The following is a 25,395-nucleotide window of genomic DNA, read 5'->3' as shown; positions in this document are numbered from 1 at the left end:
AATGCTTTTATGCGATGTTCACTATATTATGTGTTAGTTTGTGCATTCTGTTGAATCACCAAGGTGTTTTTATTTTTTTGTATTGTTTTGTTTTTAAGATGGGCATTAATATGAATCTCCTAAAGCCTGCTTCCCAGCTGCTCTCCCCCAAACTTTTTGCATAGATAAATGAGCATGTCCAGGGCTACCTCAGTTTGCTAAAACACCTCAAATGGTATTCTGTCAAATCCTGACATTTTATCTGTCAATTGCCTGTGCCTTCAGTAAAGCTTGGATATCTTCCTTTGGTATCATTGGTTATTGATCCACAAATTCTTTTTAGTACAAGGATTCTGTATATTCCTTTCATCTTCTTTTGTGGATTCCTACATATTTCAGTATTTCCCCCATAAATTCTTAAGTACTGAAACTCAAGGCTTGAACATTTTTACAGTTCTTTCAGTTTGAGAAATGTTAAAGTGTGTCCTTTTTGGTTTTCTAACTCTAGGTTTTTGCACATTTTGTTATAATACCTCACTTTGCCTTCTCAAGCTGCCATTTGAATTCTGTCTAGTTTTCTTTTTAAAAAAATTTTTACAGCATATTTTTTCCATTTAATTTCCCCTCTCATTCATTCTTTGTTATACATTTTCCCCTCCCTGCCTCCCCCTCCCCCAGTTCATTTTTCTCTTTGAAGAAAAAAAAAATTCTTTCATTGTTATACAATCCCCTCCTAAGTCCACAGTCCACTTTAATATGCATTTATTTTTCTGTAATCTTGTCATGAAAATAATACCTAATTCTATATTCCTTTTAAACAATTCTCTCCCTTATCTGTTTCAATGCAGTATACATGGATAAATAATGTATACTGTCTAGCTTTCTTAGTTCATCACTTCTTCCTTTCACTTTACTGTGGTTTTGTACCATAAAGTCAGAACTGACCCACAGCTGACCCTCTGGTGGGTTTTCAGAGGCAGTTAATTGCATGGAAGGAGATTGTTCATCCTTTTGTCATGGAGCATCTGGTGGCTTTGAACTGCATACTTTGGGGATTGCAGTTCAGCTTCTTGCCACTAGGCCACCAGAGTTCCCTAGTTTCAAAGTCTGTTCTGACATTTTGGCCTTTTTTCTTTCCTTTTTAATGAGCTTTAGCTTTTTAAATGTATGAATTCTTTGGTATCATTCTATAACTTCCCTGGTCTTCAGTCATTAATATTAAATTAATCCAGTCTGTTCTTGAAATGGTTTTTAAATGCAAATGGAATAAACTCAGGGTCATATTTTGACTCTTATGGAATTGTTTTCTTTCTTTCCAATGTCAATTTGAACTTGAATTCATAGTATGTTCCACAATTGGCTATTTTGACTAGGTGCTTGATGGCCTAGTAGATAAAGAGCTGCTCTGTCAACACAAAAGCTGGTGGTTTGAATCCACTAATTGCTATAAAGGCAAAAGAAGGGCATTCTCCTCCCATGCCATTTACAGCTTCTGAAAACCCACTGGAGGGTCAGTTATGTGTCAGTGCCAACTCAGTGGCACATAACAATGATAGTCACAACTTATTTTGGCTGCTGATACTCACCTTACTACCATCTCTTTTCAGTTTGGTCTTCTTTTTCACTTTCCACAGATGTAGTCAATTTGATTTCTGTGTTTTCCATAAGGCGAAGTCCATGTGTATTGTTGATGTTTATAGTTTTTATATAAAAAATATATGCCATGAGCAAATTATTGGTTTTCCAAAATTCTGTCTTGGAATTCCAGCCACTATAATTAATACCATATTTTCCAACAACCAGTCTTTTTGTTTTCATCCTCTGCATTCCAATCATCAATTATTATTAATACATTTCTTATTGAATAATCAATCTGGCTGCAGAAGTTCATTGAAATCTTAAATGTCTTAATGTTTGACTTTAGTAATTGATGTATATATTTGCATATTAGTTGTATTACTAGGTCTTCTTTGTATGCATGTGAATATTACCCTATCACTGAGTGTTCTAATTCAAGATATATTTGGAATGTGAACTGTTATTCTTCTGTTTGTCCTTCTTAGTATAGTACAGCATACAATTATCTGTACCAGAATGACCTATTTCAGTCCTTTTCAGCTGACTGATGCCTAGGATATCAATTTTTATGTGATCCATTTAATTTTTTTATGTTGTTGCTGTTGTTTTTAAGTGCTGTTGTGTTGTAGATTCACATTTAGTGCATTACACATGTTGTCATTATGTGCCATTGAGTCACCTGTGACTCATAGTGACCCTGTGTACAGCAGCTCTGAAGCCTGCCCTGTCCTGAGCCAGTCTCGCTGACTTTGACACACCTACCCCCACTACTCTACTCTATCAAACCATCTCATCTAGAATCTTCCTCTCCTGCGCTGTCCCTCCACCCTTCTGAGCATGATGTCCCTCACTAAGGATTGGTTCCTCCTGGCCAAATGCCCAAAGTAAGTGAGACTGAGCTTCAAAAACCTTAGTTAGCTTCTAAGGAGAAACTTGGCTTCACCCTCACCAGGCCAGACCTATTTGTTTTCTTGGTGGTTCATGCTATGTTCAAGACTTTTCTATAGCACCACAACTCAAAATTATCTATTCTTCTGTTATCCTTAGTCATTATCCAGTTCTCTGGTGCATAGAAAGTAATTGTGAAGACCATGGCCTGGATCATGCACACGTTAGTCTCTAGACTGACATTGGTGTTTTCCAGTACTGTGCAAAGGTTCTGATTAACAGATTTATCTAATGCATTTCATCTTTTGATTTCCTGACTGCTAGGGTCCAAGAGTGTTGATTGTGGAGCCGAGCAAGCTATAATTTTTAACAACCTCAATCTCTTCTTCATCCATCATGATGCAGTCAGTTGGCCCAACGGTGGAAATCTGTCTTCTTGATGTTGAGTTTCAATCCATATTGTAGATTACAGTCCTTGACCTTCTGCAGCAAGCACTTCATGTCTGCCTCAGTTTCAGCAACAAAGGTTGTGTCGTCTGCATAACATGGGTTGTTGATGAGTCTTCCTCCAATCTTGATGCCATATTCCTCCTCAATAAAGCCCTGACACACTCCCTTCCTGATTTTAAACCATGCAGCCTTTCCCTGCTCTGTTCTGAGGACAGCTTCCTGGTCCATGTATAGGTTTCGCGTAAGCAAAATCAAGTGTCTGGGATTTCCATTCTCCTCAAAGTTAACCACAATTTGTTGTGATCCACACAGTCAAATGCCTTTACACAGTCAATGAAACACAGATAGATAACCCTCTGGTACTCTTTGCTTTCTGCCAGGATCCATCTGACATTGGCAATAATGTCTCTGGTGCCACGGCCTCTTCTAAACCCAGCTTGTATTTGTGGTAGTTCTGTCAGTGTACTGTTCCAGTCATTTCTGTATAGTCTTCAGCAGGATTTTGCTTGAGTGTAATATGAGTGATATTAATGGTTGTTTGCAGCTGTTTCTCCTCACTTTTGCCCATCCCATATCAGCAAATGTAGGTCCTTCATTGTGTGAAAGCTTTATTCCATCCCTATCATCAAAGTAGACCCTAAAGAAGCAGCTCTTCCTGTTTCAGTTTTACTTTGGGTGCCTTTGAACATGTTGTCAAGAGGGAACAGGCCTTAGAAAAAGACCTCATACTGGAAAAGGTGGATGTTCAGGGAAATAGACCCTCAAAAAGTTAGATTGACTCAGGAACTCTAAGAATGAATGTGAGTATATCAGAGATCCTGAAGACGATGTAGGGATAATACAAAATTCAGATCTGTTGTCCATAGGATCTCCATGACTCTCAGTCACCCTTGATAGCACCTAATAACGACATCAGAGCAAGCTGAGGGCTTCATCTTCTGGCACTGTATCAGACACCATCTTTCATCTAAGTTGTATGTATGGTCAGTTATTTAAAGGAAATAAACATGTCTGTGTAAGATATAACTGTTAGAGGAGGGCTTTTTCAGATATAGAGTTTCTGGGTTATTGTTGTGTGTATCATAGAGGCAAAATTGACCCATAACTGACCTTCTTGCATGGAAAGAGTTTGTCCATCCTTCTCTGGCCAAGCAACTGGTGGCCTTTAACCATGTGCCTATATGGGATTGCAGTGCAGCTTCTTGCCACAAGGCTACCAGTACTCCCTGGAGTTTCTGTATGATAGGCACAATTCAGCCAGGTTGCAATTTAAGGTCAACTTAGAAACTCCTTAGAAGACCTGGTTATCTACTTCTAAAAATATCAGCCAACAAAAACCCTGTGAAGCATTGATCTACGCTGACACAGGGTAACTGATTTGCGTTAGATACCATGACCAAATAATTTTGTGAGTTCAGGATTCTCTGACCCTCCAGGTCTTGTGGAGAGTGTTTCTATATGTTCCCAGGTAGAGTGAAAATTTTTGTAGGCAAGATCTTTTGGCTAAAATTCACAGAGACTCACTGAATTTACTATAGCAATGGGAGATTCTAGTTATGACGCAGGTGTGGCAGAGGGAGGCTGTGACCTCATAAAAATGCAGGAACAGGAACAACAGAAGGTTGACCAGGATCTGAGATGGTTCTCAGGACCCCTCACAGCAGGGCTTGGGGGTGACCCTTGGCTTGTCCCAAATGAATGTGCCTTATCACCTGCCACCCATCTGTTCCCTCTCCTCTCTCTGCCATCTTACACAGCATTTCCCTCCCTACACTGCATCTTTTCTCTACCTCAGAGCTTTTGCCTACTCAATTTTTTTTCCTATTTCCTCATCTCTCCAGCTTTAAGTGGCCCTTTCAGCCCAGACTCCCCATCTGTGCTTTTACTATGCCTCTCCCAGAGTTCTGCGCCTGCTGATTTGGGCCTAAATTTTTCCACGTTCCCTGTTTCAGACTCCTAAGAGTGAGAATCTGATTAGCTCATCTTTTTATGTCCAGCCGTCTCATGGGTCATTACCTGGTCGATAGACATGCTGCCTTCAGGTGAGGCCCACCTTGATGGGGGTGGTCATGTGGAAAGGAAAGGGTAAGGCAGAGACTGAGGGCAGAAGGCCTACCCCTGCCCCTCCCCAGAACAGTGGGCAGAGAGTTAACTGAAGTACCCAGTGTACCGGCCTTCCTATCTTTCCGGAAACCTTGCTAGCACTCTTCCTTATTCTGAAGTAGTCTGGCAGACTATGCAGAATGACTTAAAATTAATTTCTAGGAGCTAAACTGTCTTCAAGGTCAGAAGAGGAGAAATCATTAAAGTGACCAGAGCTCTGAGAAACTGTATTAAGAGCTTTATATATATTGCTTTATGTCCTCCTCACAACTTTGTAGATATTATAATTCAGTTCACATTGGGATTCAGGAACTTGTGCAAGCAAATCTCTACTAAGGTTGATGATATTCAAACAAGATCTGTCTGACTCCAAACCAGAAAACCAAACCCACTATCATGCAGTCGCTTCTGACCCTGTAGCATGGGGTAGAGCTGCCCCCATAGAGTTTCCAAAATTACAAATCTTTAGAGAAGCAGATAGCCTTATCTTTCTTTTGTGGGGAGACTCATGGGGTTAAACCCTTGACCTCTTTAGTTTAGTAGTCAAATGTTTTAACCACAAGGTACCAGGGTTTCATTTTAAGTCAGAAACATACCAGCAAATTATATTCATTTTGTCTCTTTCGAAGTATCTTTAACTAGCATTTTCTTTCTTACATGAGTCAAATTAAGCCTTCATGAACTAATTTGATTTGGTTTGGGTCTGCGCAAATGAGGTCTGGTGACGTAGTGTATTATGTATTAGGCTGTTAACCTAAAAGTTGGTGGTTTGAATCCACTAGCCACTCTTTGGGAGAAAGATGGACAGTCTCCTCTCAAAAAGATTTACAGTCTCCGAAACATGGTGGCAGGTTTCCATGAGCAGAAATTCACTTGTTGACAGTGAATTTGGCTTTTGGTTTGAGGCACCAATAGGTGAGCATCCTAAGCCATTTATAGGAGGGAAGAGCAATTGAGCATACTGCTCTGTGAGGGGAGCTGGGGGCTTTCTCATGTGGGTGTTTTGGAATCATAGTGCCTCCTTCAGATAGTTTTGCTTCCAGCAGAACAAAGCATGCCTTCTGTGACTTATAGTAACCCCGATTCATCATTAAGATGACAAATATGCACACCTGCAGACTTAATTGCTTCAATTTTCTTCAGTCACTGATAGGTTTATGGCCTGCTTCAATTCCAGTAAAACTGAAGCAATCTAGATTGGACAAAAAGTCTTTTACCCCAATCAATCTCTTGAAGAGAGCTGGTCTCTGGCCCTGATGACAGACTTTTCTTCAAGACAAGGTAATTAAAGAGGCAGAGCGAGGTACTTTTTAAGAGTTCCTTCATCTCAGTTTTATCATTTATAATACAGCCTTACAAATTCTAGACAGGAAACAGCTTTTCTTCTTCCATCCCTTCCCCAAGTGACTGGCCCTCCATCTTGGCAAAAGCTGTTTCTCCTCTTCCATTGGCCTCACTCCAAAGGCAACACACTATAGTCTTCCTGGTTTGCTTCTGTGAGCTGAGCAGCTTACAGTGTATTCTGGACGGGTGGATTAAAATTAATTCCATAAGGATGGTGGGTGGGTGAGGAAGTTCTGTTATTGTTTAGGGATCCTTCATGAAAGGTTTGCTCAGAAAAAGAAAAACAATCTTTATACCAGACTTCCCCCCCCACAAGCATGTCCAGTTCCAATTCTTCTCGAACAAAGACATCAGAAAATGAGACATTAATTATCTTAAATGACTGAGGAACATCTATTAAAGGCAGCAAAGCTACTTATTACATGTTTGGATCAATGGAAACTTAAACATATTACAAACATTATTTTTAAAGCAGAGACTTGGAAAAAATCATGTAGGTTATTAAATCACTCATTATGTATGATACACTGGGTGTTAAGAAGGGACTAATTGTCCAAAAATAGATTTCAGTTACCGTCAGGGTTTAAGGGATAGAAAGAAATAGTGCCACTCAGAAAACCTGTAAATCATTTCATGGTTGTGAAGGAGAAATGTGGAAAAAAGAGGCTGGTGGAACGAATTTTCTCCATTTATGTTAGGGAATTTGTGAAATGCCCACAAGTGTATGACCTCCTGAAAATGGAAGTTCTAAAATAATGGAAGTTCTTCAAATAATGGTAAATATTAACAATGTCCCAAACCAGGTATCAGAACCCAAACTAGTTTTTGTAGAGTTGACTCCCAAGTCGTAGAGAGTCTGTATGTTTCAGAGAACTATGTTCAGTGGCTCATTTCTTGTAAGCAGATCGCCAGCCCTTTATTTTGAGGGATCTCTCTCTGTTATTATGAGGTGCTACCAGCTGGCTCTAACTCATGGCCATCCTATGGACTACAGAAAAGGGACCTGTGCAATCCTGAGCCATCCTCCCAATCTTTGCCTTGCTCAAGTCCATTATTGCAGTCTCTGTCTCAAACAGTTTTGGTGAGATCCTTTTCTTATCTCCTTTCCTCATCTTCTTCTTTCCCAAGTATGATGTCTTTTCCAAGGACTGGTCCCTCCTTTGCCAATGCCACAGATCATCATCTTCAGGTCTTCCTCAGTCCATCTGTCTTTGGACAGACTTGGGCTTCTAGTCATTCAGGTAAGCAGTCAAACCTGTGACCACCCAGGGACAAAGTCTAGTGAAGTTACTAGTTCTCATGAACTAGATCTATATGTTCTGAAGAACTTTGGAGATAAAATTGAGGAGGCGTACAAGAGTCTCTGGCAGTTCACCATTATTGAGCAGAGGACCCCTGTTTATATGGACTTTGAGTAACCAAATCCACTTACTGGAGGAAACCTTCAAATCCTGAAATATTTTAACCCTAAGGAAGCTAGTGTAAGTATGAGAAGAATTTCAGCAGTGAGTGTCTCCATTGTGAAATCAACCTGAATTATCTGTGTTCTCCAGGGAAGTGCCTTCAATATTAATCCAGAAGCTGTATTTAGATCTCCACAACCTCTAACATTTGTCTCTTAAGTAGTAAGCTATTACCATTTGTCGGGATCTCTCTCTTTCTCATTGACATTGCTTTAGAACCTACTTATAGATGAGCCACTGGTGGGTTTTTAGAGACTGTAAATCCCACAGCTGGAGATACTTCTTTTGAAAAGCTGCTGATGAATTTGAACTACCAGGAAGGCACCACCTTTGCATAGCATAAAAGAGAAAAGCCATATTATTTGCAACTTTTAAAATTATTTAGATGATGATGTTATTATTGTGAGGTGCTATTGAGTCCTCTATGACTCATAGCGACCCTATGAATAATAGCTCTGAACCTTGTTTTCTACTGTCCCATTCTCAGGGTCCCTAATAAGCTCAAGCTCATCTCTACAGTCATTGGGTGAACCCACCTTATGAAGGATCTTGCCTTTCTCTTTCCTTCTTTCAGGGCAGACTTGTTTGTTCTTTTGGCAATCCATGCCCCCCTCCCTTTTTTGGCATTAAATACTGTCTTGCAATGCCACAACTCAAAATTGTCAGTTCTCCTTCTGCCATCCTTATTCATTCATTGTCCAACTTTCAGATGCAAGGAAACAACTGAAAATACTATGAATCAGACACACCTTAATCTTAAAACTGACACCATTGCTCTTTGGATTTCTGTAGGGAGCTCTGGTGGTTATGAGCTGCACTGTCAATGCTAAGGTACTCGGTTCAAAGCTACCAGCTTCTCTGCATGTGAAAAATGGGCAGTCCCTTCCTATGCAATTTATTCTCTTTGAAAAATTAAGAGATAGTCAGCTATGAGTTTATTCTGATTGCATGGTACATAACAACAACATCAGCAAACTTTATATAGTAAAAGTTGATACAGGCAAGCCAGGCTATTATAAGAATCTATGTTTGAAAAAAGAGGGAGGTGATATTCATGGGATTGGCTTTAAGGTAATGTTCTCACTGATAAAGGCTCTCACTATAGTTAGAAAAGAGGTTCTCTACTGTATCAACGATGCAGGAAAAGAACCTACAGTTTATTAAAACCATTCTCTGAAGATGTTGACTCAACATCCTGGTGAGGACCCTAGCTAATGCAATTGGCTTGCAATTGATTGCAAACTGAAAGATTGGTGGTTTGAATCCAATGGCAGTGCTGATAACAATCACCTGGTGAACTCTTTCTGAAAGGTACTGCCATTGAAAACTCTGTGAAGTATAATTCTACCCTGAAATATGTGGAGTCATTGGGAGTTTGAATTGTGTCTTGAGATTTAACTTGTTGCCCTGGCTAAAACAGAATCAAAATATCCTCAGAAAGGACATGTGAAACACCACTACATTACTGTTTATTTATATAGAAACATATTTGAATTTTGCCAGCAATTAATACAGCTAATGGATAAAGCGAATGTTACGTGTTTCTAACATCTTGCATGCATTTACAGTTTTTGAGGTAAATGTTGGCATCATCTCCTCTTTTTTGAAGCTGCAGAAACTGAGATGTAAAGCTCATAAATGAAGTCGGTCCAGAAGGCTGGCCCCAGACTTAGATTTTCTGGTATTAGAAGCCTTCTTACTTCTGCTGTGCTACATTGCTCCACTCAAGGGAATACATTTAATGAGTCTAGGGAAAATGCAGAGGAAGGCAGCTATTATGGTCAGCAGGATGTGGGTGTGGTTCTGTGAAGGCAGGATAAAAAGGGTGACACACTGTAGACACTACATCTGAAGAAAGATGACGGGAATATGAATGAGTGTCCCATATACAAAGGAAGAGACAGAGGAGGAGGTGATCAGTGTTAGGTAAGTAAAGTATATGTGATCTTGTTCACCCAGTACTTAAACCATCATGAGTCTGAATCGACTCAGTAACACATAACAACAGCAAGAGCAACAACAGAAGTCAAAACTCTTTTTGAGGACAAAGTAAGATGAGTCTAGGGGAAATGGAAGGAAGAATTGCTCCGTCCAGTAGATAGTCATCTGGAATTTATTTTCCAAAGTAGGGTGCAATTAAAATTTTATACAGATTTAGAAACTATAGGAGACATAGTTGGCTGCTAAGAAGTCAAGGTTGACTTAAGGTTGATGATCAGGAAGGATTTCACGATGCTATAGAATTACCTTCCAACTATGCTGTTTGGTCACAAACAAGGCCTGGATATCAAAGGTATAGACACTGAACAGATGTCCTTAAGCTCCCATGTCTTTGTGTCCTGACTTAAGTCCAATAATCTACATATTGCATTTGCCATCACGTTTATTCACAATCTAAATGACTTGTTTCTGAAACTTACAGCTGTATTCTTCTGCTTATGCTCCTACATATTGAATCAGAAAACCCAGCAAAATTTTATTTTTCATTTTGCCAATCTCAACTAATACTGCTTTAGTCGAAGCCCCAAATTAATAGGCCAGTGCCACTAGGTGGGAAATAGAAATGTCAAATCCGCCTTCACCTGCTAATTCCTTGATCTATGGTACAGTTAAGTTCTGTCAGGAGCAGCCAAGATAGAAAATTTGGGCAGGGGAAAAAGGCCACCTTAAAGTGGGAATATGTGTGGAGCCTTACTGAAAATGAAATAATGACATTTCAGAAGAATAGTAATACTATTTGTTGTTGTTGCTCCATGCCAGCAAGTCAGTTGTGTGTGAAACAGAACGAAACACAACCACAGCTGTAACCGGGCCCATTGTTACTGTCACTGTGACAGTTCATCATCCTCTTTTCCACTAACATTCTACCAAGCATGATAACTCTCTCCAGAGCTGTCCTCTCTTCAGTCCTATCTCCCTTCTCATAATATGTCCAAAGTATGAAAGATGAAACTAAGCAGTCTCACTCTACTTCTTCCAAAACAGATAATGATAATTGAAACACTAGCAGCATACCTTCTACCATCGTAACAACACATAAACCTATAACACAACAAAATGACACAGGAGTGGTAGCTAAAGCCATTTAAGATCGGAAAACAGTCATGGGACTGTGGTAGAATTTCAAGAGAAAAGGGGCAAATTGACGGTGAGCAAAGGGCTGAGGTAATGGGAGCTAGGATAGTTGAAAGGAACAGTGGCCTTGAAGCCAGGCAACCTGGGATTTCTGTCTCTATTAACTTGGTTAAGTAGGTTGACTTTTCTAGAACTGTTTCTTCTTCTAGAACTCTGTTTCCTCCACTGTAGAATGGGAGTATGAATATTCACATTAAAGGGTTATTGAGGATTCCATGAGGTAGTCCATGTTCAGAGGGCTTCCCCACAGTGTCAGATGCATTATGTTTTCAGTGGAATAATAAAGGCCGGTATGCAAATGAATTGAAACTCATTAAAGACAGAGATTAAGCAAGGCAGTTTAGGAGAAGCCATTGGCCCTTCTTCTTTGTAGGCCGTTTATCAGTGGTGTTTTGTAAGTCATTCTAGGTGACGTCAGTATCTCCCTCTCATCCTTTTTTATTGAGTGAGGGCCACAGAGGAGGACTTGTTCAGGATCAGAGAATTAAGGAAACTCTGAGTGAAAGGGCCCTCAGGTGGTGAAGACATTAGGGAATTGTGCTGCCAGCCCAAGGATGGAGGTTCAAATCACCAGTGTCTCCTAGAATAGAGGTGGGTAGTCTTCCCCCTGTACAATTTACAGTCTCCAAAAATGAGCCGGAGGGTCGGCAGTGAGTAAGTTAGGGATATTACTGACAGACCAGGAGTGTAAGAAGCAGGATTTGGAATGGATGGAGAACGGAGCCCTCTCTGGCTCTAGGAAGCCATCTCCTTGACACCCTCAGCCCTGCCCTATTCACAGCCTTCCTTGACTTTCCCAGTACCCAGGTGTTCATTTTGCATCCAGTGCTACACTGCGGGAAAGTGGCCCCAAGGGCTTGCAAAGCTCAAATCAGAATTCCGATCGCGAAACCTCAAGCTTCAAAATGAGTTCTTCTCATTACAATGTATGAAATGATCCGTAAATACATATTTTAACATTACAGAGTTTAAATATTATTACATATCTTACTTGATGTCAGATTTTGTTAAATGCATGCTGTTATCTCAATTTACAAAGGTCAGTCAGGTGGCAGTAGAGAATAGAACTAGATGTATTTAAAAATCCTCTTCCCAGTACATCTGTAGCTCAGATAACCCTGTCTTTTTCAAAGAGCTCGAGGCGCTTCCCCCCTCTTTCAAATGAGACTTTAATGAGTGTCAGGTGGATAAACTCTTTGCAGAGGTTTGAAAAGATCCAGAGAAACACTGTGGTAGGAACAAGCAAACCATTTTGGATGAAATCAGAAGCCATTTGAATGCTTCCTCATTTTTCGGGTTGTGTCAGAACCTTTTGGCCGCCTTTCCCCCCACAGGACTGTTTTCATCTCCATGGCAAGGTAAATAGAACGTTCGTGCAGTTGCTCAATTGCTATTCATCCCAGCACAAAGTAGTGGAGAGTGACCTACTTCCAGGACATCCATAGAAAGCTTCACGGCTTTCCATCGAGCTTGACTTAAAAAGCCACCCCTCCATTCCCTGGCAGTTCATCACCTGCCTCCAGAAACAAGCTCCGGGCAATCCAGAGCCCTCTTTTTCTTTCAATCACTTCTCCTTCCCGTCTTGCTTTATTTTAGTCTTGCTTTATTTAGTGTTAGGCCCTTCTGAAAGAGGAAGATGGGCATCTGTAAGAAGACATTAGGGTTACTAGATCCACAAAGGTAAATTAGTGGCACTGAAAAGAGAGGTTTGGTATGGCTGTTTTAATCTAGACTGCCCTTGTAGGCATAGTTGGCCAAGGGTTAGCAGCTCATTGGATACTGTCTGGAGGTATCTATATGCAGATGGTTGTTTCAAGATGGAAATCATTGAATGAAATTTCAATAAGTCACTATTATAAACTTAGATACAGTCAATCTTTATAATTGATGGGCTGGGCTAAATTGGAAGGAAACATCTCAATTTCCAGGAGCAAATTCTGATTTAACAAAAATTTCCATAGAGACTTTTATCCAGTTGACATACAGAAAGAAACTCAGCCTGCACCTCATTTAGGGTCTAACCAGGGTCAAGTGTCATGTCCTGTTTTGCATCATTAAATAACATGGTTAGAGCTGGAGAGTCCTTCCTGACCTTCCAGTCCCATCATTGAAGATGAGAAGACTGAGCTGCAGAGAGATTACAGCAGCTCCCTTCTCCAGCTCCCCAGTCCAATGCTCTCCTTAACCTACCATCTGATTTCTCATCACTGGGTCATTAATGCGTTGGATTCTTTCTGGTTTTTTTCCATCAAGGGCACATGTCACCAAGCAGGGGAAATAGAAATTCAATTTTCCTTCCCCTGAACACGAGTGAAAATTTCTGTTCCGAATCTCAGCAAATCAAGAAGGTTCTGTTATTGTTGTTGTTATGTTCCATCGAGTTGCTTGCGACTCATAGCGACCCTATGTACAACAGCCCTAAACCCTGCTCTGTCCTGTGCCAATCACATTTCCTCTGACGCACCCATCCCGATTATCCCAGTCACTGAATCAATCCACCTCATAGAGGGCCTTCCCCTCGTGCACCGTCCCTCCACCCTCCCAAGCATGATGTCCTTCTCCAAGGACCTGTCCCTCCTTACAACATGTCCAAAGTATGTCACACGAAGCTCCAGAATCCTTGCCTCCAAGGAGCAGCCTGGTTTAACTCTCTCCAGGATGAATCTGTTTGTTTTCTTGGCAGTCCATGGTACCATTAATACTCTTCTCCAGTACCACAGCTCAAAGGTATCAATTCTCCTTCTATCCTCCTTAGTCATTGTCCAACTCTCTGATGCATAATAAGTTATTGCAAAGACCATAGCCTGTATCAGATGCACCTTAGTCTCCAGAGTGACAGCATTGCTCTTCAGTACTCTGGAGATGTCCCTAACAGCGGACTTTCCCATCACAATACGTTTTTTTATTTCCTGGCTACTGGTGCCAAGAGTGTTGACCGTGGATCCAAGCAAACTGAAGCTGTGAACACTCTCAATCTCTTCACCATCCGTCCTGATGCTGCTAATTGGTGAGAATCTTTGTCTTCTTGATACTGAGCTTTAATCCATACTGAAGGCTGCAGTCTACCAACCTAAAAACAAAAACAAACAAAAAAAAAGAGATTAAAAAACAAAAGAAAAAAGAGAAAAAAAAAAGAGAGAGAACCTATTGTTGGGTGGGAGAATGTTGACCTTTTACTATATCAGTTCGCATATAATCATTCACATGCATCATGTTTTTTACATACACTTCATTGTTTCACCCATATACATTGTTTTATATTATTAATTATAATTTCTGTATGCCTGAACCTCATTGTTTCAAGTCCCTGTTGATCCTTTCCCATTCCTTGCCTCCCACTAACTTCTGCTGTCCTAGTGACTGTCTCCCTTTCCCCCTTTTCTGCCTCAACTTCTCGCCTTCCTCCTCTTCTTTTGAAAATTTAGACATGCCTTGCTCAGTTATCTTCCCATTTTTACAATAGGGCCTTAAATTTTATAACCATTGTGCTCAAAAGCTTTTTCAAATCCACATACTTCCATAGTCATTGTTCAAATTAGTTTGGAAGCAGAGGAAAGAAAATGAGACAAATGGCAGACAGGGACTTGGGTCCAGGAACATAATGAGAGTTGCATTTCCAGTTGGTCTCTGAAACATCAACTGATTTAAAAGAAAAGGGGGAAAAATAGTCCTGGCTATGCTATCTCTCATTTAGTCATTCACCCTGCCATTCTGTATGGGCACAAACTTCAGGCAGACCATTGGTAAAATCTTGGCATTCGTGCTGGCTGAATGTAGTCCCAGTGGGGTGCCTCATTTTAGGTGACTCTAGGATGTGGAATTGAATCACTGCAGAACTCCACACCAGATGGCCCCTGTGGTGAGAGATGTGGAAGCCCAGCCAGTTCAGCCCAGGGGACATTTTCTGGCCAGGCTCCTTTCCTTACTTCTCTTGACTTTGTCCTTTCTCTCGGCATCCTCTGTCAGTTTTTCTTCTCCTCATCTTTCTTCACAGATGGCCGGGACATTAATGTGCTGCTCTCATTATGTTTATGGAACAAGTTGGGGTCTTCAGAGGCTGCCGTTTTCAAAACATTGAAGACTGGGTCACGTAGGATACCTGAGTAAAGATTTACAGGATAATTAGTGATCCCCTACTGCTATTAACCCCTGACTTAAGCAGGTTATTTTCTTACAAAGGTGTTGAAAGTTAATACTACTGCTAATAGTTCCAGTCAGAAGACCATAATGAATCCATGTGGGAAACTAGACTGACCATCAATATCTTTCAAACTCTGAAATTACAGAGTGGAGAAAGGAAAGTGAGAAAGAACAGAAGGGAAGGGGGTAATTCTATCACAGGTCTATCTGATAGATAAGATCCATTTGTTATTCTTAGTTTGGGACAGTCAGTTTATCCCTACTAAAGTTCTGAGCTTAATCTTCATGACACAGGGAAGCTCAGAATGATGGCTGTTAGTATAACCTGGAGTGGAGGTATGGTCAGAATTTATTTTTAGAGATGTTCCCTTTTCCTTGAAATTCTTAAAGCATATGAGGCTATTTATAATACCACCCTTAATAGGATAAAGTAAAATAACCAAGCAAAAATAATAACCCAAAGAGACCCCAAGCTCCCAAACAGCAGGGGCCCTTCATGGTGCTGGGCTTCCGTTGACCTCTGATGGAGCTAGTGCCTTTCTAACTCTGCTCTGGGGAACCTCCTAGAGACCACATTAGGTTTTGTTTAGACAAAAGATTCCACAACTGACAGCAGGCTTGAAAATCCTGATCTAAGCAAGGTCTTTTAATCGTCAGTAATGGCCATCAGGGGATGTCACCCTCAACCTTGAAAGATTACAGGGCCACTTCATCAGGTGCCCTCAATATGAGGCAAAGAATTGACAACTTAATGCTTCCTTCTGCCTTGACCTTGGCAACCTCTGCAACCTCATTACTGCCCAGTTGGATTCAGCATGAAATTCAGCTTTGCCTGGAATGAAAAAGGGATGCAACAATGCCAGGAATACAAGAGCCACTCACTAGCCAGTTGAAGTTGTTCAGCTGAATTTTAAAAATGCCTGAGGGTTTCCCAAGTTTAAATCTACATGTGGCTTTAAATGGTCAAACCTCTTAAAAGAGTGTGTCCTGAATGTTGTCTTCAGTGAGTTTGTCCTGGGAGATTTTGATCATGAAATTGTGATCTGATCAACTTAGGGACTCTCAACACAGAGAGAAGCTCAAGGAAGCAACAAGGATACTTGAATGTTGTGGGGGAAATGACAATGAGTGGAAGAGGAAGTTCTGCAGCTAAGTTTTGAGTGTCCTAAGTTAACCCACAAGTAGACTGTGCTTCAAGCTCACAGCCCACAAGCTAACATTAGAACAATGACTAAAGCTAATTTAAAAGTGATTTCATCTCATTCTCCTTCCCTCTGCCTTTCTCTGTCCCAGATTATTCTCTGCCATCACTTTCCTGGCCCAAAGTACCATCATCTCAATTCTCTATTTCATGTAGAATCTGGAAGTTCTGTTCTTGGAAGCTATGTGTGTGTACCAGGATGAATTCGTATCTTTCTCACCAGACTAGGGGCCAACCCAAAGATAGGATTGTCTCTTAAAGGCTCTGTTCAAATCATCTCATGGATGTTTACTGAGTACTCAGAAGGGAAGGAGGTGTGTGTGGAACATTATGTTAGATTTGAGAGAGTCGGATTGTGTGAACACAAAAATAATTGTCTTTATAGGTATTCATGCATTGCACACCATTTTGGACTTAGAATAGAGGCATGTTAAAATTACAAAAATATTTTGAAGCTCATCTACTCCAATCTTCGTTAACAGATGATAATGTTTGAAGCTAGAAAGCTCATTCGAGGTCATTTGTATCCTATCAAGATCCTTTGAGTTCCACTTCAGTGGCTACATTGCAGAATTCAAGTTCATAGTCATACTGACAGGCTACTGAGGTCTACTCTGTCAGCTGCTCTTTTTCTGGATTTTCCTAAAATCTTGAGATCATGACTTTGTTTACTTCCTTATGCAATGAGACCAGGAAAGGTTTCTAAATTTCTCAATCTAACATTCAGATCTGTTCAGAGTTAGTATCAATCTATATTTTTAGCCTCAGTCTTCTACTGCTTCTCTCCTTAGCCTCTTCTGTGCAGCTTAACCCCCCCACACCTCCCCACCCACGGTCCTGCAGGCTCACACTATCCCTCTGTTTCTTTATACCCACGGTTCTCTTCCTCTAGAATTGTGTCCCCACCATTTCTTCCCGTCTTATTCCTTCCCATCCATTTGTGCCTGGCTGACTTCTATTCTCTCACTTGACACTGCTTTGTAATTCATGGTCATGTCTTACATTTTCTACAAGATTGAAGACTCCTGAGAACAGGGTCCATGCAGCACCACTCAATGCCTTTTGCTGGATGTGGCAAAGATAACATGTTTTTAAAAAAAAAAAAGTAATTGCACCTAAGAATGAATGGCATCTTTGTTTCTGCAAATCCCAGGAAGGTTCTGAGAAGAATGAAGCTTGGAAAGAGGAAGAAGAGATAAGCGGAATCTCGGCAGGCTTGCTTTTCCAGCTATCTCAGCCTCAGAAGATGATGATGGGGTTGGTGCTCATGCCGCTGTGGCATCTTGAAATAACTGTGTAGGGTCTGTTGGCACTTGTGTTATTCCGTACATTATGGGGGAAAGCTTTGCTTCATCCACAGCCCTCAGGAAGCCTTGGTCTAGAGTGACTATTTTATCACCTCCAAAAATTGTTCCTTGAGGGGAGTGTCTCAGGGAGGACTTGCATCATTATAGCAATTTCTGAACATTTTCTGCTCTTAGTGTATTCTGCTGACATTCAGCCCTGCATGATTGCATTAATGTACCATGAAGCTCTGATCTAAACCTCACTGGCAAAGACATTCACTAAACATTTACTAAGCCTTCACGTGTTTCCCCCCATTGGTCAACACAGGCCAGCTATGGTATAAGTAATACGTCCCTAGTTTTGCATCACATCAGATCCTGCTGGGGGCAGGGGGGTGGTCTGAGAAAGAAGCTAACATCTTTTCTTGAATATAAAATGTGATGAATGCCCTTGTCATGTGTGGTACTCTGTTTCCCTCATCCTCTACCTTCTAAGATGCCTCTGGTCTGGACAGAATCAGTATATCCTTAGGGATGGATATAAGTAAATCACAGAGATCCTGAAAAGAATGATGTGGAAGCCAAGGACAGAGATTCTGTGCTCTCAGCCCACTTGTCCATGGGAGAAGTGCCAACACTTTACCCCTTTCTTTAGCAGCACGACTCTTCATATTCTGGACCAGAATGCCTTCTCCCATGAAAATCACCTAGGACTACAAATAACTCCAAGGGTTCTTTGCAGGGAGGTGGGCAAAATATTCTAGCATTTGAGAGGGCTGATAATTATGCAGCTTGAGAGTATGCTAGAAGTCACTTCTCTCTATATTTTAAAAGGATACGTTTGATGATATATGAATTCTATCTCAACTTATTAAAAAAAAGGCATGCCATAAAATATTGCAGCACACACACTCCTCAAATTCCACATGGACTTTTTTGCCCAAGTGCTTTCACCCTCTGTCTTGCCTGTTCTGAGGTTTTGTCTCTGACACATGTTTTGGGGCTGGAGCTGATCTGAGAGAAATTCATTCATCTTCATTTGGTGTCAGGTTGGCGTGACCTTGGTCCAATTATTTACTTGTCTTTGCTTCCACAGTTAAAACAGAGGTAATGAGCCTGACCTACTTGATGAGGATCTCCTGGGAAATAAAAATCCGGTTTGTTAAGCGATTTGGAGGTATGAGGTGCTAGATTCCATCTGAATAATTACGAGAAAGGCTGAAGTGGCACCCGGACGTGTGTGGAATAAATGCTGGACTGGGGTGGAGTTGTACCACCAGCTGGAGGCAGGGCATGTGTTGCTCTGATTTAATTAAACCATTAGGTGCTCTTTTAGAAGCTGTTACCGCTTGTGAGTTTTATATCTGTGGTGAGAAGGAGATGGCAGCAATGGTGGGAAAGGGACTTGGAGAGAGAGGGTGTGTTTCCCATCAGAATGACTCTACTGGGTGCTTTAATATGGTGAAGGTGTACTGAGTGATTGGAAAGGACACGTGCCACCTAGCAGGACTTGTGAGTGGAAGGCTTGTGAGTGAAGTGTTGCATATGAAGGGTTTCTGTACTTGGAAATTTAGAAAGGGCTCCTTTATTGGAAAAGTAAACTGTGAGAAACTGTGACCAGATGGCAAGGGAGATTTTATGCACATCCTCCGTGCACTGCAGCTCCAGGTACTGTTCCCGTCACTTCCCAGGGCAAGCAGCCCTGTCAACAGGATAACTGAGTCCTCTGTAGGGTTATGAAGGGGGAGGAAGGGGAACTCCCAGCACTTTATCTTTGCAGCCTCCTCTTCTTCACTCATGTTTACTCTTGCTGGTCAGTAGGATGGAAAGGAATGTATTTTGCAAACAGGTTAGTGGCCTGCAACTGCTGAGAAACCATCCGCATGACCTGCCGTTGAGGAAACTGTTAATATCCTTCCTCCTTGCTCCTCCCGCTTGCTCTCCTGTTAGTGCCAGTTGTCCTTTCCCCAAATCTCTCCCTATCATAAAGTAATCCGCTCGTGCTTCAGGGTCCAACACCAACAGCACCTTCTCTTGAGCAGTCTACACTCCTTTGTGTCCCTTCTACCCAGACAATATTCCTTTATTCTTTTCTCCCACAAGGCTTATACTGTGTGTGGGGTAACGTTTGCCACAGTCACTCATGGACTGATTTGGAGACCTTATTGAGGATCGCATTTAGCTTTCTATCTCTGTGCCTCGAAATGCCTGATATTTGTTAAATAAATAAATAGAACAGACCATCATTTGTGTCCTCTCACAAATAGTGCGAGATATTTATAAACTCCATAAATACTTTAAATTGCTCTCCTCTTTATGGCTCTGGTACTTGATGAGAGTACTATTCTAAATGTGTCTTGTTAAATCTTCTTTACATCTTTTTTTTGGTCAAATTTAAGATGATATATCTTTGAGAGAAGAAGCTATGCTTTTTAAATTTTTCTCTTTTTTTTTCCTGGCAAAGAGATGGTTTGCTAAAGGGGAGTTCTGGTGGTCTAGTGGAAAAGAGCTGTGCTGCCAACCTGGAGGCATGTGGTTCAAAACTACTACCACCTGCTCCATGGGGGAAAGATGAGCAGTCCCCTCTCATGTGATTTATTGCCTCTGAAAACCCACTGGAGGCTCACCTAGGGGTTGGTTCTGATTTCGTGACACATAACAACAATAATAGTTTTAAAATGTGTTCAGCAAAATACTAGTTCTCTAAAGTGACAGTGACTGTTAAGCAAAAACCAGTTTGAGGGCCAAATAAAGTTTCTTAAGGACTGCGTTAATCACCTTTCTTGACTGCTTTGTGATGATATAATACAAGCATATGAGAGAGTGACATATATACTGTGCATTTTTGCCATACTAACTTAGTACTTCTTGCTGTTGGCTTTTGAGTGGGAACTGACTTGTAACTGACCCAGAGCTTAGTACTCACCACCGTGCAAAATACAATGTAGGTTTTGGTGTGTTGTTATTAATTTGTTGATAGTATTCCAGGAACTGCCTTGATTAAGCCGAACCCCAAGAAACAAACAGGTTAATACTCATGTGATGGGAACCCAATTCTCTATCAATCTCATTTATATCAGCCTTATTCTTTGAAAAGCTGGAAAGAAAAATTAAAAGGAACTAAAACTATTACTTTGCCTTTTACAGCAAGTTATTAGACATCTTCAGTGAATGATGTGGCAAATGCTTATAGGCTTTTTTAATGATTAATTTTGCTTGTTATAAAATATTTTATTGTAAGTTTCATTTTAAAGAAAGTTGGATTTTCATCCATTCATTCATCCATTGTTGCACTTTTTTCCTCCCTCCCTCTCCCTTCCCCCTTCCCCAGTTAATTTTCTATTTTTTTTTCAAAATCTCTGTAGATCTTCACTGAAATGAATAATAATAATAATAATTAAAAAATTTTAAAAAGCCACTTTGTAAGTGCAGGGGTCCTCCAAGGATGGCAGTGCCATGGGAACGTGGCCGAGTTGAGTGTGAGGTGGCTCACCGTGGCCTGGTTCCCCACACCCAGGACACAGATGGTTGCTTTCACGTAGCCTCTAATGCCACTGTTCGGATCTTCTGGCAGGCTGAGGCCTAGCCACTCCCTTAGCAGTGTGTGACCTGGAGAATAGGAGACAAACCCAATATCTGTTTGGAATCTCTCAATCTCTGATTTGAATCTCAGTACTGAGGAGTTCATCACCTTATTGAAGAAAGGGTTGTTTCCTCTCTTTATCCTTGTGTGGTTCTCCTGGTCCCCGATGGTCACCTTCACCAGTGGCCTGATATTATTACCCATGAGCTGTCGGGCTTCAGTAACCCTTATTCGAACCTGAAAGTCCTGAGGCTTTGAGTACAGAGCTGGGAGAGTGATGTAGCCGGGAACCATCTCCTTTTGCCGTGCCACTTCTCTTGCTGTTACACCGTGGAGGTCTTCATCTGAGAACCAGTCCAGGTGGACTCGAGTCAGGGTGGGGGAGGTTTTCAGACTTTTTCCCCATCCCATCTTCTATCCTCAGTGACCCACTCCTGAGTAACCTAATTTTCTATTTTTATTTAAAATGTTCATTTGTTGTTGAACAATTTTGTCCCTTTCCTCCCCCTCCCCCCAACCCACTTTGCAATATACCTCTTATTCTGGATTGTTGTCATATGTTTAATGCTTATGATTTTTGAAATAACCTGTCATTCCCAGTTACTCTGCAGTAAAATCCCAAAATGGTTTCGAAAATACCAATTCTCTGCACAGCAATTACCAACTCTCTTCTTGGTAAATGCACTGCTGTGTCTAGAAGTAATTACTGGAGAACTTACACTTTCAAATTTACAAGAGGCAAACAATCTTGTATTTACCTACGAGAGTTAGCAGGTATTCAAACTGTGCTGTGTGAAGAATGCTCTTGGTCACAGGAAGAACTTACATTTTCACCTTAGTGTTATTCGCAGTAGGTAGAAGTCTGACTCACTAGATTTAGGTTTGAAAGACCGGCGGAGGATAATTCTCTTCTTCTCAGGGTCTCTTCTCTTCTTTGAGATTTGGAACAGTAGTAAGCCTAATCTAACTGCACTTGGAACACTTTGTTGTCTTAAGCTTAAACCTATTCCTTGGTACTAGTATGTATGAAGAAGAAGATGGAGAATTTGGTTCTGTCCAAAGTCTCACCATATTTTTTATATTTGTCCTATAGAAATCTCGGGGAACACAGAGGACATCCCTCTGGTACGCTGGAGACAGCAGTGGCTGGAGAATGGCACTCTGCTTTTTCACATCCATCACCAAGATGGTGCTCCAAGTCTCCCCGGACAAGACCCAACAGAAGAGCCTCAGCACGAATCAGCAGAAGAAGAACTGAGGATCCTCCACATCTCAGTGATGGTAAGAACAGCTTAGCTTGTCTTTGGCCTCTGAGCAGATAGTTTGTGCTTACACTTGACATTAAAGGTTTGGGTACATTACATTACATTATGGAGGACAGTTGACCTGACTTATATGGTCAAGTGATTTAATCACACATATCGGCTCTACTCTATAATAGCAGCCAGACCAATGCCTTACCAAACAACTAGAAATCATTACCTAACCAAGGTGATACGTGAAATCAATCATTGTAATAAGCTAGATAAAGTGCTGTTGTTGTGAGTAGCATTGAGTCAGAACTGACTTATAACTGACCTTGCAGCAGGTTTTCAGAGGCAGTAAATCACCTGGGAGAAGATTGTCCATCTTCTTCCTGCAGAGAAGCTGGTGGGTTTGAACCACAAGCCTTTAGGTTGACGGTTGCAACCCCTTTCCACTAAGCTACCAGAGCTCCCTTAGCAGAACGTTACAGTAACCAAGCTCCATAATGATGGTTGACCATGTAAATAAGTACATTTCTCATAGAACCTTAATGCAGACAACATAATACAAGTACAGAATATGTTCAGTGTGCAAAAGGTATATACTGGGATATAAATAAAAGTTTCTGTTATTTTTATGAGCTCAGATAGAGAATAATTTTAGAAACCAGTGGTAATGGGGAAAATGTATTATTTTATGTTCTAATTACACAACTAATAGGTTAAAATAATTTGTAGTATTTCTCCAATTGTTGAATTATGCATCTCTGAACTACTTGTGCTACCAAGCTTTCTTTTTTAACAATTTAGAGAAAGTACGGATCCTGGCTTTCTCTACTCTTGTGATAACAGGCGTGTCAGTAGATTCTTTCCCTTTCTTCCCATCCAGCTCAGAAATGTTATAATTGGCATCCATTCTTCTAGCCTAACGTTTGAAGCCTCAAGAAAATCAGGAAGTTGAGAGGAAAGGGAAAAGGGAGAGTTTTTGCTTAGAGGGCATTGTGTTTACTGGTGGAATAAACTAGAAAAAGATGAAGAGAATGGTTATACAACTTGAAGAATGTGATTAATGTCAATTAAAATACATGTTGAAATAGTTTTGTTTGTTTTCACTACAATTTTAATGAAGAGAGAGAGAAAGAGGGAAATTTTTTTAAAAGTTAAAAGAAAATTAGATTCTTCCTGAAATTTTAGAAACTCCTAGTCTAGACTATCACTAGACAGTAAATGCTTTGATGGAAGCCAGAAATGTTTGTTTAATTTGTTTGTTTTGTTTTTTTCCTGATACATGCTCAGTGTCTGGAACACTGTGGATTCAGATATACATAGATAGTCAATATTTAATAAGTATTTCAGTAGGAATTAATAAATTTCCAAGTTAAAATGGCAAATACCTGTTTGATTTTATTTAAACCAAAACATCATCTGCTCCATAGATTAGCCTGATAGCAGGTAGGCTTGACAGTGATTTTGGGAGGATATGGGCTCTTTCACATGGGCTCTGAAGTAAACACACTGTACAGCCAACCTGGCTTTTGATCTATAGTTTCTCCAAATCTCTGGTACCATTAGCATATACTCTAGTTTTTTTATAGTAGGGCAACTGAACACATTCTAAAAAGATATGAAAAAATTACTCAAAATTTGGAATGGAAAACTGTACAAAAGTTGTCAAAATGTGTTTCATTTCTTCCTCACCCAGTGAACCACTGCCTTGATGAATTTCTTATATATACACACATTATGTTATTGAAATTATATGATAGAGAAAAGAATGCATAGCAAATGGTAAACTTTGAGGTACAGAAAAGGCCAGAGGGCAGGCAGGTAAATGACACTGCTCTGCCTCACATTTATAGATCAGCTGAGATTTGGAGCAACAGAGTTATAAAACTTGTACATCCTTAATCAAAGACTAGTGTTTCTCTGACAAGGAAGATTGTCTTCCATAGTATAGCTGGTAATTTCAGGAGAGTGGTGAGATTGGGCAGATCAGCTGAGTCAGCCGTGGCACTGGCTGGGGTGACAGATGTGGAGTACAGATTGTCTTCATGCTTATAATACGGTCTGATTGAAAAGAAAGGAGCAATTGTGAGTTTCCCACCAGTCATCCACACCCTCTCGGCAATGTGGAAAACTGTTATTACTCTGGGGAGGTATATTTTGACAGAGGGTGAGGGGAGGAGGGAATTTGTATGACCATTTCAAAGAATAGCTTTTTCCTTTGTAAATAAATGTTCAGGGTTAAGAAAGGTGTATGTAGATGTTGTTGTTGTTGATTACCATTGAGTCAAGCACGACTCACAGCGACCCTATGAACAAAAGGCCCGAAGCCTTTCTAGAACTTATCGTCATTTATCAAAGTTCATACAGTTTCCAGAGGCATGTTGTTTCTGTACTACTCTGTATGTAGACAGAGAGAGAGAACTTTGGTGGTGTGGACCCTAGGGAGTTGTGCTGCATCTCCAAAGGTCAGACCTCTATGCTGGTTCAGATCCACTAATGAATCCTCAAGAGAAAAAAGGGCAAACTCCTTCCATGTGATTTATAGCCTTGGGAAAACCTATTGGAGGGTCAGCTAGAGTGGTTCTGTGTGTGTGTGTGTGTGTGTGTGTGTGTGTGTGTGTTATGTACTGTACAGTCTGACATTCCAGTGGGTTTTCAAAGGCAATTAATTGCACAGGAAGAGATTGCCCATCGTTCTCTTGTGGAGCAGATGGTGGCTTCTAATTGCATGCCTTTAGGATTGCAGTGAAGCTTCTTGCCACTAGGCCACTAGAGCTCTCTGTGTCATATACACACACACACACACACACACACACATACATTATATACATATACATATGTATATGCACACACATCCATATATGTTGTTGTTGTTGTTGTTATGTGCCGTCGAGTCACCTGCGACTCATAGCGACCCTATGTACAACAGCCCTAAACTCCGCTCTGTCCTGTGCCAATCGCACTGTCTCTGACACTCCCATCCCAATTATCCCAG

General features: G+C 40.8%; 1 protein-coding gene across 2 annotated transcripts in view; it reads left to right on the top strand.

Annotated features, from left to right (window-relative positions):
* ASTN1 (astrotactin 1) overlaps positions 1-25,395 on the top strand; it is a 572,154-nt gene that overhangs the window by 177,620 nt on the left and 369,139 nt on the right. For both annotated transcript variants that reach the window (XM_006887713.1, XM_006887712.1), the window contains exon 2: positions 22,244-22,431. In XM_006887713.1, coding sequence (XP_006887775.1) covers positions 22,244-22,431 — 188 coding nt within the window. The remainder of the gene's footprint in view (positions 1-22,243; positions 22,432-25,395) is intronic.

Source organism: Elephantulus edwardii, unplaced genomic scaffold (assembly GCF_000299155.1).
Source record: "Elephantulus edwardii isolate Elephantulus edwardi_28Jun2011 unplaced genomic scaffold, EleEdw1.0 scaffold00061, whole genome shotgun sequence".
In the NCBI taxonomy this organism is placed as follows: Eukaryota; Metazoa; Chordata; class Mammalia; order Macroscelidea; family Macroscelididae; genus Elephantulus; species Elephantulus edwardii.
This window is presented reverse-complemented; position numbering and strand designations above follow the sequence as displayed.